This window comes from Lutra lutra, chromosome 13 (genome assembly GCF_902655055.1).
Source record: "Lutra lutra chromosome 13, mLutLut1.2, whole genome shotgun sequence".
Lineage (NCBI taxonomy): Eukaryota > Metazoa > Chordata > Mammalia > Carnivora > Mustelidae > Lutra > Lutra lutra.
The window spans coordinates 75,298,711-75,308,556 of record NC_062290.1 but is presented as its reverse complement, the minus strand read 5'-3'; the positions used below and the strand labels follow the sequence as shown (position 1 = coordinate 75,308,556).

At 42.6% G+C, this 9,846-nt stretch overlaps 1 protein-coding gene across 3 annotated transcripts; it reads left to right on the top strand.

Annotated features, from left to right (window-relative positions):
* Window positions 1-10: 10 nt before the first annotated feature.
* Window positions 11-8,069, top strand: CDC26 (cell division cycle 26). Of its 3 annotated transcripts, none has more exons than XM_047699341.1 (4): window positions 11-187; window positions 2,585-2,694; window positions 3,192-3,285; window positions 7,621-8,069. In XM_047699341.1, the coding sequence occupies exons 2-4, from the start codon at window positions 2,642-2,644 to the stop codon at window positions 7,795-7,797; spliced, it is 324 nt and encodes a 107-aa protein (XP_047555297.1). In that variant the 5' UTR covers window positions 11-187; window positions 2,585-2,641; the 3' UTR covers window positions 7,798-8,069. The 3 variants fall into 3 exon arrangements, with proteins under 3 accessions (XP_047555297.1, XP_047555299.1, XP_047555298.1); XM_047699343.1 differs by having other exon boundaries at window positions 12-187; window positions 3,164-3,285; XM_047699342.1 differs by lacking the exon at window positions 11-187 and adding an exon at window positions 255-584.
* Window positions 8,070-9,846: the final 1,777 nt, after the last annotated feature.

The following is a 9,846-nucleotide window of genomic DNA, read 5'->3' as shown; positions in this document are numbered from 1 at the left end:
AGTACCGGAAGCGTCGTGGCGCGACGAGTAGCGTGAACCGTGGAGCCTCTGAGAAAAAGCACGCGAAAACGAGGTTCTGCCGGGGAGAGGCTCAAAGCACTCTGGGAAATGTAGTCCAGTTCGCTTCGCAGAAGATTTGCGGTGGGCGCGGGGCTTCCGGGAAGAGGCTGAGCGGGCTTGAAAAGAGGTAGGTTCGTTGAGTCCCGCGGCTTGGGGTTGAACTCCGGAGCAAATGGAGGGCTTCTCAGCCCTGACGTCGCCCCCGGCTTTCCGAGAGGCTTCCGTCCTCTTGGAGCGGAGGGCCATGAGGCCATGGAAACCCTCGCTCTGGACCCGGGAGTGCCACTCTGGAGCTGCGGAGGGAGTGCTGTTCTCCTCCGCTGTCGGGAAGTTTTACTAGGGCCTTCCTCTGAGCTGGGTGAATTTTTGGTGGATTTGGGCAGTGGCGGCAGATTAAGCTCGAAGAGCCCTCTAGCGCCGAAATAAAATAAAGATCCGGGGAGGAGCCACGGCCTGCTGTTGTCTGTCTTCAGCCTGGTCTTTGTATCTGACTCAGAGGGCGAGGATGCCTGTGAGGGCGTCAGGTAAAGGGTACACCCCCAACTCTGCGTGGCCCTGTGTTCCGCTGGGGGCTGAGGCTGCGGAGATGAACAAGACCAGGGCTTTGCCCTCGTGTCGGGGGTGGAGACGCTTAAAATATTGGTGTTCCTCGAGCTGGGCAGAACCCCCTCCCTAAACCTTTGCAAGGACAGTTACGATAATAATAGCTATTATTTATTGGGCGTTTATTAAATGCCAGATTATGTTCCAGGAACTTACAGTGCCTTACCTCGTTCAGTCTATACGACAGAGTACAGAACAGGAGGAGACTAAAGTCGATTGAAAGATGAAACTGAGTGTCCAAGATCAGTGGCATGTGGGATTAAAATCTGTCCTCTACCCTTTCGCTTCTTGAGCGAGCACGTTTGCCCTTTACTCTGTACTGCCTCCCAGTGGCGAGCTTTACACAGTTTGCAGAAAAGGGACGAAAATGTAAGAAAATGTGCAGCAGAGCTTTTCTCTTTTACATATTCTTTCCTTCCTTACTCTCCCTTGGAATTTTGGCTTCCTCTACCATTTGTTTACATTGGATTTAAGATCATTTCTGATTTATTTATTTTAGTTTTGTGGGGTTTTTTTAAGATTTTATTTTTAAGTAATTCTACACCCAACCTTGGGCTCAAACTCACAACCTGGAAATGAAGAGTCCCATGCTCCACCGATTGAGCCAGCCAGGTTCCCTAAGATACTATCTGAAACTATATAAAACAATATGAAATGTAATGTGCCAGTGTTGAGAACATCACCTGTTCTGTTCCAAGCTTCATGGAAGGACACATTTCTTCCTTTGTATACTTTGTAGTCTCTAGCTACATCCTAGGAAGATCTAATAATAATTTATATCCATACATACTTTAAAAAAAATATTTATTTATTTAAATAAAAGAGGGTGTGCATATGTGCCCACGAGCCAGGGGAGGGGACTGGATCCCACGACTTGGGGATCATGACCTGAGCCAAAGGCAGGTACCCAACCGATTGAGCCACCCAGGCACCCCCCCACAGCCCCCTCCCTTTTTTTTTCTAAGTAGGCTCCATGCCCAGTGTGGGGCTTGAACTCATGACCCTGAGATCAGGAGTCTGATGCACTATTGACAGAGCCAGCCTGGCACCCCTATAGCTGTACGTACTTTAAAGGAGCTTTCATTTACATCATTCTCATTTATTTATTTTTTATTTTTTTCATATTTTTATTTATTTATTTGACAGACAGAGATCACAAGTAGGCAGAGAGGCAGGCAGAGAGAGAAGGAGAGGAAGCAGGCTCCCTGCCGAGCAGAGAGCCCGATGCAGGGCTCGATCCCAGGATCCCGGGATCACGACCTGAGCCGAAGGCAGAGGCTTTAACCCACTGAGCCACCCAGGTGCCCCGCATCATTCTCATTTAATCCTCACCACCTAGACAGACCTGTGTGTAAGTTTTATAGGAGGCTGATATTTATAACTGAAGAGCTTCAACTTCATTTATAAAATAGAGGTAATTTTGCCAACAGCACAGGGTCCCTGTGTTCAAATAAAAATGTAAAGAATAGGAATGGAAAAGTGTAGCACAGTGCTCAAGAAAAGTTCATTTCACTTTATTTGGGTGTCTCAGTTTATTCACCAACACGTGTACTCTGCTGGGTGTTAAGGAGAATATAAAGATGATGCCATTAATAGGTGTTAAACTCACTTGGTGAGTTTCATCATCTTTAAAAAAAAAATTGGTTCTTGTTAGCATAAGCATTATCTTTGGCTTTCAGCCTCAGGATTGTTCTTTTGAGCCTCTTTGTCTATTTGTTCTCTCTCTCTTACTTGCTTTTCTCTGCCTGCCCTTCACAAGTCAGCTAAGAGATCTCCTCCAGGAAGTCTTCCATGTCCCTGTCTACCCCACACACCACCAGACTGGCTTGGGTGCCTGTGTGATGCCACTGCATTGTCCTCCATCTGAGTCCTTATTAGAGTGTGTTGCAATTTTCTGTTTACATGTTTGTTTTCCCCACAGGCTGTGACTATGCCTTTTAACTCTGGAGCAGGAGCACAAGAAGTGTTTGTTTAATGAATGACCTTTCCATTTAGGACCTGTTTAGACCCTGAGGATAACTCTGTGAATTGGTGAGTTATAGGGAGTTTTCATGAGATTTAGTAAGCTGATTTTAAGTATTCAGGAGTGACCACAGATCTGTCACAGTTCTCATGCAGAGTTGATCTAATTTATTGGCGTATGTACTCTCCCAGTAATTATACTGAATTAAGATGTGTTATTTTAACTTTATTCTCTGAGCTAGAATAATTCTTTGGATGTGATTGAAATATAAAATTGGATTGATTGTTGCCTAGAATTCTCTTTTTTATAGGTAGCTTGCTCTTTTTTTTCTTGAAGACTTTTTTTTTTTTTTGAATTGCAGAGTTATGGATCTCCATCATGTAATAATCACTCATCTAATGACTTAGAAGTCTATGTGTGAACCCAAATGAGTCTTTTGTATCACCATTCCTTTAGCATGCATGTTGACAAATTGATCTTGTATTTGTAGCCAAGCTTTATCACCTCCAGTTTTTCCTCTTCTGCTATTTCTAACAGCTGATAGTTCTCTGGGTCTGGCCTTTAGTGTTGATCTCAGTATGCTGCGGCGAAAACCAACCCGCCTGGAGCTGAAGCTTGATGACATTGAGGAGTTTGAGAGCATTCGAAAGGACCTGGAGGTAAGAGTACAACTTTCAAATCCTTAAGGATATTTAAAACAATAACTTTAACTTTTGAAATCCAGACCCTTTTACCAACACCTTATTGAAACCTCTATGTGGTTGCTGGACAGGCATTTCAAACTTAATGTGTCGGTTTCCTGTGGCTTGCCGTAACAAATTACCACAAACTTGGTGGTTTAAAACAATAGAAATTTATTCCTTTACCATTCTGTAGGTCAGAAATCTGAAATCAGTATCACTGGTCCCTAATCAAGGTGTCAGCAGGACCACGTGCCCTCCAGAGACTGTAGAGAAGAATCTGTTCCTTGACTCTTTCCGCTTCTGGTGGCCACTGGCATTCCTGGACTTGTGGCCACATCTTTCCAATCTCTGCATCCCGGATCACATTGCTTTCTCCTGTTGTGTCCGTGAAATCTCCCATTGTCTTCTTTTACAAGGATACATGGAATGGCATTTAGGGCCCACCCACATAATCCTGGCTAATGTCTCCGTCTCAAGATCCTTATCCCATCTGCAAAGATCCTTTTCCATATAAGGCAATGTTCAGAGGTTCGGGAATTAGGTCCTGAGAGCTTTGGAAGTCACTACTCAGTCTCCTACACTTAACATGTTAAAATAAAAGACCTCCTGATTTCTTCAAGCTAGTTTCAGGTGTTCCCTGTGTCAGTATCTCTGCAGCTGCTTGAGCCAGAAACCTAGGAGTCACTCTCGAGTTCTTCCTTTTCCTTACCGTTTGGATTCACCCCATGTTATCTCCACGGTTACTACCTTAGTGCAAGTAACCGTCACCTCTCTCTCTGAAATTTCAGTTGCATTCTCAGTGGTCTTCCTGCTTCCATTTTTATCTTGTTAATCCATTCTACATCTGGTTTTTAGAACGAGCCTTACAAATTTTCAGATCATGTCATTCCCCTGCTTAAAACTCAGTGGTTTCCTGCACTTAGAATAAAATTTCAACTGCTTATTGTGGCCTACAAAATTTTGTATATTCTGGCTCCTCAGGTTTCAACTCCTGCCTTTCTTTGCCTTGGCTCTGTACCCCAAACACGTTGGCTTTCTTTCATTTCCTTGAACACACCAAGCTGTTCATCACTCTTGGCCTTTGTACGTGTTACTTTCCTCTTCCTGTCTTCACGTCTGTTTAAATATCATTTCTTCAGTCTAAGAGACTGCTTCTGACCCTATTCAGATTAGGGGTGTCATTCCCATCCGTGCTGTTCCTCCTTAGGGTTTCTCAAAGCACTTTATTTTTATTGTATTTTTTTTTAAGTAATATGTATGTCCAACGTGGGGTTTGAACTCACAACTCCCAAGCTCAAGAGTCACATGCTCTACCAACTGAGCTAGCCAGGTGACCCAAAGCACTTTACCCTTTTATTTTTGTAGCATTTATTATAATTTATAATGATTTGTTTATTGTAGCATTTACATTAGGAAACCTGATTGTAGAAATCACGTTTTGTCGTCTTCACTGTTGAATCCCAGCATTGGGGAAGGAGCTCGTCCCTGCATCGTGGTAGAAGCTCAATATATATTCTTCTTTAAAAGATTTATTTATTTATTTATTTATTTGAGAGGGATACAGAAAGAGTATAAGTGGGGGGTTGGGCAGAGGGAGAGGAATGGAGAGAATCAGACTCCCTGCTGAGTGCAGAGCCCAATGTGGGGCTCCATCCCAGGACCCTGAGATCATGACCTGAGCTGAAGGCAGAGGCTTAACCCACTGAGCCACCCAGGTGCCCCATCAATATGTATTTGTTTTGTTTTTTTTAAAAAGATTATTTGACAGACCATGAGAAAAGGAAGACAAACAGGGGGAGTGGGAGAAGGAGAGGGAGAAGCAGGCTTCTTGCCAAGCAGAGAGCCTGACGTGGGGCTCGAACCTGAGCTGAAGGCAGATGCTTAATGACTGAACCACCCAGGTGCCCCTCAATGTGTATTTTTAAGTGTAGCTTATCCCATAGTATTAAATGATGTCCATTAATAGGACTTAAACTCTTCAATGGCTCTGAGAATAAAGTCTAGATACCTTAGGATGGCATATAAGGTCGTTTGTGGCCTAGTCCTTTATCTAACTTTATCTTTACCTTAACTTTATCTTTACGTTATCTTCCACTGTCAGGTTATCTTCAACTTAAATCTTGGTGCGTCTGCACCCTTGGTTGCCTTCCCCTGCAGTGTCCTTTCACTACAATTTAACCGTTAGCTGTAATGAGTCTCATAAAGTGTTGGAATGCTGAACTTTGATTTTGTAGAATCAGCTCACTTATGAGTTAGTCTGTCTACTAAAGGCAATTATCTAGTGCGTTTGACCTGTTTTGTTTTTTTTTAAGATTTTATTTATTCATTTGACACAAAGATCACAAGTAGGCAGAGAGGCAGGCAGAGAGAGAGGGGGAAGCAGAATCCCCGCTGAGCAGAGAGCCTGATGTGGGGCTCGATCCCAGGACCCTGGGATCATGACCCAAGCCGATGGGAGAGACTTAACCCACTGAGCCACCCAGGTGCCCCTGACCTGTTTTAGAGCAACTTAGGGATAGATTTACACAGGACTAAAATGAAATTATGCCAATAGAAACTGGTATTTCATTTGTTACTGAAATTAGTTTAATTACATTTTGATGACTGGATTCTGAAACAGTCAGCACTTGTTCATGGTGGGAAGCCTTTTAAATGATTTCATACCATTTGGACGTTCTCAGTTTCTCATGGCTTATAAAATGATAATATCCTTTGCCTTTTAACCTGTTTTCACTGAGCTATCTGTAATGTTACTTACTGGTAGTGTAGACTCACTAGAGAGTAACTCAGAAAGGTCAGTTTATACACACACATATATAAAGTAATACTTGACTTAGTATGATACTATGATTGGCATTTAATGCTGAGTTCATTAGTAAGTTCTGAAGAATGGGGGCGATTCCATTGGTTAGAGGAGTCAAGCCATTCTTCTAAGGAACGCTAGATAAAATATTTGTTCACTTTCTCAGAGAACATTATTCTGTAATACCCTCTTTTTAGTCAGGTCATAGTGGTTACGGGATAAGGATTAATCTGTCCTTGAAAATGATCAAACTGAGGGCTACCTGGCTGGCTCAGTTGGTGGATTGTGCAAACTCTTGATATTAAGGTTGTGAGTTCAAGCCCCAAGTCAGGTGTAGAGATGACTTAAAAACAAGATCTTAAAAAAAAAAAGATCAAACTCAGATATTGACTTGGTGAATTCTGCTGTCACTTGTGACTTAAGAGCCAAACCCTTTTTTTTTTTTTTTAAGATTTAATTAATTAATCTGTGAGAGAGTATGTGAGCAGGGGGAGGAACAGAAGGAAGGAGAAAGAATCAGCCCAAAATGTGAGCTCCTGGGGCCCCACGCAGGGCGGATCTCACGGCCCCGAGATCATGACCTGAGCTGAAATTGAGTCAGATACTCAACTGACTGTGCCACCCAGGCGCCCCAAGAGCCAGACTTTTTACCTGAAAACAAAACAAAAACCTCAAAATTCAGGTGTTTTGATAAGACAGCACAAAATCTTGTATTCCTGTGTTACATTTAATTTCATGGTGTCAATGAAGCTCTTAATTTCCGGTGGTTATTGCTTTACCAGTCACTTAATCTTTCCATCTATTCTCTTGAGTAATACCCTTACTGAAACACCCTTTCCTGGGTGGCTGGCTGGTGCATTCAGTAGAGCATCCAACTCTTGATCTCAGGGTTGTAGGTTCAAGCCCCCTGTTGGGTGTAGAGATTACTTAAAAATAAAATCTTAAAAAAAAAAAACCACCCTTCTTTCCCCCGTCTGCCAACTTATTTATCTTTTTTTTTTTCTAGTTTTATTGCGAAATAACTGATATACGCCACTGTGTAAGTTTAAGGCATAGCACATGATGGTGTAATTTGCATATATTGTGAAATGATGACCACAGGAGCTTCAGCTAACATCCATCTTCTCCTATATTATTTGTTTTTCTAATTGCAGTTCCCTGCTCTAAGCTCCACCATGACACACCCAATTCTTTACCTCTTCTTTGTATCTTCTCACAGTATGGACGTTCCTCTGTCATACCAATGATCACCCTATGTTGTCATTGTCTATTTACTTATTTCCGTGTTAGACCGTGACATCCAGGAGGGTAGGGGTTTTATCTTTCCTCACTACGTCCCTGTATCCCTGCTTGTCTGCTTATCATCCATTTAAACCTAGGATTTCACCTTATTGTTCTGTAGGCCGTAACGCTAGCCTTCACCCTATGCCTAGTGCCTGGCAGGTGCCAAATAAAGGTTTGCTAATGGAGAGAATGTTGCCTTAATCTTAAGATTTTTATACCTCCAGACCCGTAAGAAACAAAAGGAAGAAGTGGACGTCGTAGGAATCAGTGATGGAGAAGGCGCCATTGGGCTCAGCAGTGACCCCAAGAGCAGGGAACAAATGATTAATGATCGAATTGGTTATAAACCCCAACCCAAACCCAACAATCGTTCATCACAATTTGGAAGTTTCGAATTTTAGAGGCGGATTATCTTGCATGCCAGAGCCCTGGAATGGAGTAGAATGATGGCAGAAGTACAAACAAGATTTAGAGAACTGAGTGCTTGCAGTCAAGTAGAATATTTTACCTCCTGCAGAGAAATACTTCTGCATGAGATTACTGATGCTTAACTTTTGCTCGAAGTGGAAATTGAAACTCTAGTTTGTCTCCGGAAAATCTGACTCTATAAAACTTGTCTCATTTTTGTTTTTTAAAATAAATATATTTTTGGAAAAGTGTGCGACGCCCTTAATGAAGCATAATCCTAGCACTGTTAACCCTCAGACTTTAAAAGGTAATTGCTATGAGAGGTAACATCACTCTTCCCACCTTTGTTGAGAGACTTGAAACATGTAACACTTGCATTTGATCCCTGTCACTGACTTTCTTCCAGCTCATCTGTTCAGCAAGTATTTATTGAGTGCCTGTTATATGCCAGATATACTATTCTAGGCACTTAGTAACATCAGTGAACAAAATCAAAGATACCTGCCCTTGTGGAGATTAGATTCTAGTGATTTTGTGTAAATGTAATCAAGCTGTGGTTTCCAGAATCTGTTTACAGAATGGCTTCGTAGCTAGTCTGAGTGTAATTTTGGGGGAGGGGACAGACAGTGGAGGGACACAATAATAGGAATGCTCCTAAAAGGAATTACCATCATTCCAGTTTTCCTTCCTTTTCCAACTGGCCTAAAAATTTTTCCCACTGAGGAGCCAGTCGAGAGGATGATTTAGAATCAGGTCCAGGGCGCCAGGCTCACTCAGTTGGAGGAGCATGAGACTCGTGTTCTCGGGGTCATGACTGCAAAGCCCACTTTGGGTGTAGAGATTACTAAAAAAAAGTAAATAAAGTTAAAAAAAATCATGTTGTTTTTACCATTTAATTCAACTACAGGGAACTGCCAGCTGTGGTAGAAGGAACCTCTAGAATCATCAGTTCTAAAGAGACCCTTAGCAAGATTTTATCCCATCTTCCCAGGGATAGGTTAAGGCTGGGTATTCAGAATGTGGAGGAGGGGTGCCTGGATGGCTCAGTCGGTTAAGTGTCTGACTTCAGCTAGGTCATGATCTCGGAGTCCTGGGGAGTCTGCTTCTCCTCCCTCTGCCCCTCTCTGTGCTCGTGTGCTCTCTTCCTCTCTCTTTGAAGATGGATAAAATCCTTAAAAAAATAAAAAATGTGAGAGAGGCAGGGAAAGGAGAATATATAGTTTCTCTTCTTCCTCCAACTATTCTTACAAAAATCTTTATTCTTCCAGTCTGATCAAGGACCTTCAATTTTGGACCTTTCAAGGACCCTTCAAGGACCTTTCAAATTTCAGTTTTCCTATCTAGAGCCTGACTTGAAGACACATCAAGTCAGGCTCTAGATAGGAAAACTGAGTAATATCACCTTGAAGCCCACAAAGGCCAGTATGGAAGGGCAAAACAAACAAACAAACAAAAACAACCCGGGAGAAACAAGCCTCTGCCTTAAGCTCTCCCTGGCTTCCCAGCATATAGGCACAGAAGCGTGAGAACATTGTGCCTCCTGACTTTCGCTTGGCCAACACTCAGAGGGCTCTGTATGGAGGCACCACACTGAGTGCTGTCTGCTGATTGTCTCAATCTTTAACTCCTATGAGGAGAGTACTAGATGCTCAGCTAATTAAGGGATAGAGCTGAGACTTGAACCCAAGCATACTGATCTCTGAACCCAAATTTCTAAACTTTATTGCTACACTGCTTTCCCAGTCTCTCCCCCGGCTGGGTCTAGAAAGTGGGGTTCACAGAAGTGGAGGGAGAGGATACTGTTTCAGTTCTCAGGAAATTTTATCTATCTTATTATTTTAACTATAAAGAATGAGACATTCGCCAGATTAGATAAGGGCTTATTTGTTGCCCTTATCTACTACCTATGACAGCTATAAATCCTTTCAGACACAACTGAAATTACATGCATGGGTTCTCTTATTCCTCAGGTCATAGGGTGCATGTATAGAAGATCGTCAAGTGCTTGTGAAGAGCTATTGAACTCACCCAGAAGAGCTTAC